The sequence below is a fragment of the Echinops telfairi genome, unplaced genomic scaffold (assembly GCF_000313985.2).
Source record: "Echinops telfairi isolate 266 unplaced genomic scaffold, ASM31398v2 ScPeMD7_7407;HRSCAF=8445, whole genome shotgun sequence".
Classification (NCBI taxonomy): domain Eukaryota; kingdom Metazoa; phylum Chordata; class Mammalia; order Afrosoricida; family Tenrecidae; genus Echinops; species Echinops telfairi.
The window spans coordinates 8335961-8339766 of record NW_022111307.1 but is presented as its reverse complement, the minus strand read 5'-3'; the positions used below and the strand labels follow the sequence as shown (position 1 = coordinate 8339766).

The following is a 3806-nucleotide window of genomic DNA, read 5'->3' as shown; positions in this document are numbered from 1 at the left end:
GGGGGGGCGGGGCGGGTAGCCGTCTGCCAACCTTTAAGGTAGTAGTAGAACAGGGGTTATTTGTACCAACCCGGACCTGATCCACCCTCAAGCGTTGTCTACTTGTTTTCCTCTCAGCCGTTTCATTGACATATGATCCACCTACCATACAGTTCGAAGGCTTACATCGATGTCAAAGAGCTGTGCGTTCACTCTTGTGTTCATTCTTATTCGCTCCTGGGCGTGATTGTGCCGAGCGGAGCAGCACTCATTTAATGGTCCCAACTACTCTACCTCTGGAGGGTCTACAGTCACTGCTGTTCCCAGCAGGTTGTCAGTAACAATTAGACAACAAATCGGAGCACTTCTGAAAAGGGGGGCCATTCAATGCGTGTTTTATCTAAAGGGACTCTCCCGACATCCGCCTGTGGGACAGTAGCAAGGATCAAAGACATGAACTGAGCCCTTTGGTATCCATTCATTTGCCCTTTCCGGCACTGTCTCCCCCACCAGGTGGCCATCAGGCGCAGGCCCAGTCTCTACGTCATCAACCTGCTGGTGCCCAGCAGCTTTCTGGTTGCCATCGACGCCCTCAGCTTCTACCTGCCGGCAGAGAGTGGAAACCGAGCCCCGTTCAAGATAACGCTTCTGCTGGGCTACAACGTCTTCCTGATCATGATGAATGACTTACTGCCCGCCAGTGGCACCCCCCTCATCAGTATGCTCCCTCTAACCTTGAGGCAGTGACATGGGGGCACAGCAAACTGAATGAGTTCAGGGAAGGGGACATATTGGACATACTGTGCCTGCCAGGGAGGGTTGGGCGGGGGTAGGGTGGGTCCTCAGTGGTGTCTGTGGCCCCCACACTGGCCTGCCTCCACCCCAGGTGTCTACTTTGCCCTGTGTCTGTCCCTGATGGTGCTCAGCCTGCTGGAGACGGTCTTCATCACCTACCTGCTGCACCTGGCCACCACCGAGCCCCCGCCCATGCCTGAGTGGTTCCACTCCCTGCTGCTGCTCTGCACCTGCCCGGGCAAGCGCTGCCCCACTGCACCCCACAAAGAACAGAAGGGCCTGGCTCTCACCCCCACCCACCTGCCTGGTAAGCAGGTGGAAGCCAGCACTGCCCTCACTGCCTCTTCCGATGCCTCCCCTCCTCTGCTCCTGCCTCCTTCCCCTCCGAGGGTGACCTTCCCAGCCATGGATGAGGCTCTCTCTGTCCTCTGCACAGGCCTGAAGGAGCCAGTGGAGTTGGTGGGAAAGATGCCCCGCTGTGGACAGGCAGAGCAGAAGGAGTCAGCAAGGACCCTGCAGAAACCCGAGACCCAGAAGCAGCACCTGATCGATCAGTGGGTGCAGTTCAGCCACATGATGGACACCCTGCTCTTCCGCCTCTACCTGCTCTTCCTGGTCTCCTCCATCCTCACCGTCATCGTCCTCTGGACCACCTAGGTAAACTTCTTCCTACAAATCACATCCTGGAGTTTCTCCTGGTCTAGGGCCTTCCCTAATCTGAGTCACTTCTCCTTAGTGACTACCACATCCCCATCGATATTCCAGGAAACTCCAAGAGAATGCTACCAAGGAGTTTCAGGATAGCCCAGGACAATGCCCTGACATCTCTAGCACCACATCTTACTCCTGCACATGTATGATTATAAATACATCAATAAATAATCATGATAATTTTAGGAGAACATGTATTAAGCCTTAAAAGGGACAAACACAACACAAAACACAGACATATCATCCAGATGAGGGAGGCCATTAGCATGGCATCCTACACCTGCACATTTAGTCTCCCTGAGCTGCTACCTGTCCTGACTCCCTTAGCGCTGGAGAGCCAGGTTAGTCAACTTTCTCCCTCCTTGATCACCCCAATCAGAACCTCTCTAGGGTGCACTGGCTCCTCACACATGTATTAAACGCCAACGTACTGCCTTCAAGGCAGTACTGACTCACAGGGACCCTATATGACAGGGGAACTGTCCCTGTGAGTTTTTGAGACTGGCAACTGTTTATGGGAGTAGAAGTCTGCCTCTTTCTCCTACAAAGCCACTGGCAGTTTTGAACTGCTGGCCTTGTAATTGCAGCCCAACTTGTAACCACTATGCCAGCAGGGCTCCCACACACGCTGTGACAGATCCATGAACCCCCGCACAGGGCACCCTCCTGCAGACGCTTCAGCACTCTACCCTAACCGAGTGTGCTCTGATTTGACTTTCAGGCTTTCAGACACGTTCAGAGTTCTCAAAGAAAAGATCAAGCCTCACTTGTAAGAAACGACTGTGTAATTTCCACAAATGCAAAGCGTTCCCTTCACCAAACCGTTTCCTTTCCCCCGTCCTTTGCCTCTCTCATTCCAGAAACTGTTCTTTATGCCAAAGAATATATTGTATTGTGTTTGGGTTGTTTGGTTTTTTTTCTCCTGACAGCTTCCTCTAATTCTGTAACATCAAACAGTGGTCCTACTGAATGCACGTGCTTGGAGGAGAGCCTGGAAGATCCGTTACGGCACCCAGTTAAAGGGTTCTCTGTCCATAAGAGACCACACAGACATACAAGGAAATGCTGTGCAGCCACTTAACGTGTGATCTGAGCTAATGCCTGGGACTAGCTCCATGATATACTAGAAAGGGTGAACGAGTTACAAAGCCATATGTAGACATAATTTCTGTTAAAAAATACATAGCTAAATAGGCTAAGAAAAAACTATAGATGGTTCATCACCAAAACATTAGTAAACTTCATCCTAGATAATAGGATTGTGAATGATTGCTATTTACTTTTATATCCTTGTCTGTGTTGTCAATAGGCATGTGCTCATTTGATTATTAAAAAAATAAAGCTATTTTTAAAGAGTTCTCTATTAATAATGATACTTCACACTTTCATCCAGAAATAACATCCTATAGAGAATTCTAACAGCTGGAAGCAGGTCCCTGAAGCAACACAGAAGTTTGACAGGGAAAAAGAAAGACACTAGACAAGTTCATTACAACTCCTGGGAAACGCCCTGAGTCAGTCTAATAGGACTGTTCTCTACAGGGGTTTCAACAAGTGGTGTTTGGGCCGTCGTGTCCCCCAGAGCAGTGGCTCTCAACCTTCCTCATGACATGACCCTTTCATACAGTTCCTCATGTGGTGGGGACCTCCCAACCACAAGTGGCGTCCTTGTTTCAAAAAAGGTGAAATATTCCATTGATGACAAACCTCAATCTGTCAACTTCCCAAACAGAAGAAAATGTCAATCCACAGTGCATTTGGAGTTGGTTCCACCGTGTCGGACTGTCAATCATGCTTTCTCCTTAGAGGTTTTGAAAAGATTGGGTAACAGTGTGTGATTAAAAAAAGGCCTGATATGTGGCAGACAGGGCACTGGTTTTGCCACACGACAAAGCACTTGCACATGAAGCCATCTCAGTGCACCAGTTCTTGGCAAAAAACATCATGCCCCTCTTGTCCCATGCACCTGACTCACCTGACCTCTCTGCATGCTACTTCTTTTTGTTTCCTCGAGAAGAGGGACCTGAAAGGAGATTTGAAGAAATTTGAAGATGTAGAAGAGGTGAAGAAAATGAGGAGGTGCTGTCAGCCATTCAAACATGAGTTTGAGAAATGTTTCCAAGAATGGAATCACAGATTTGACAGATGCATTAAGTGTAATGGAGAGTACTTTGAAGGTTATAAGGCTATTTGTTTGTGTTTTTATTTAAATACATAGCTTTGGGTGGAAAATCCTATTTTGGGGGGGGGGGTTTAAATAAACCTCATAAACCAAACAATTATAAAGACCAACAACAAAAGCATAGGTGCAACATTAAGGA

At 48.5% G+C, this 3806-nt stretch overlaps 1 protein-coding gene across 1 annotated transcript in view; it reads left to right on the top strand.

Moving 5' to 3' along the window:
- The window catches only part of LOC101647789 (5-hydroxytryptamine receptor 3C), a 6216-nt gene extending 4785 nt beyond the window's left edge, over positions 1-1431 (top strand). The window contains exons 7-9 of the mRNA XM_004713477.1: positions 493-697; positions 866-1081; positions 1211-1431. Coding sequence (XP_004713534.1) covers positions 493-697; positions 866-1081; positions 1211-1431 — 642 coding nt within the window. The remainder of the gene's footprint in view (positions 1-492; positions 698-865; positions 1082-1210) is intronic.
- The last annotated feature ends 2375 nt before the right edge of the window (positions 1432-3806 follow it).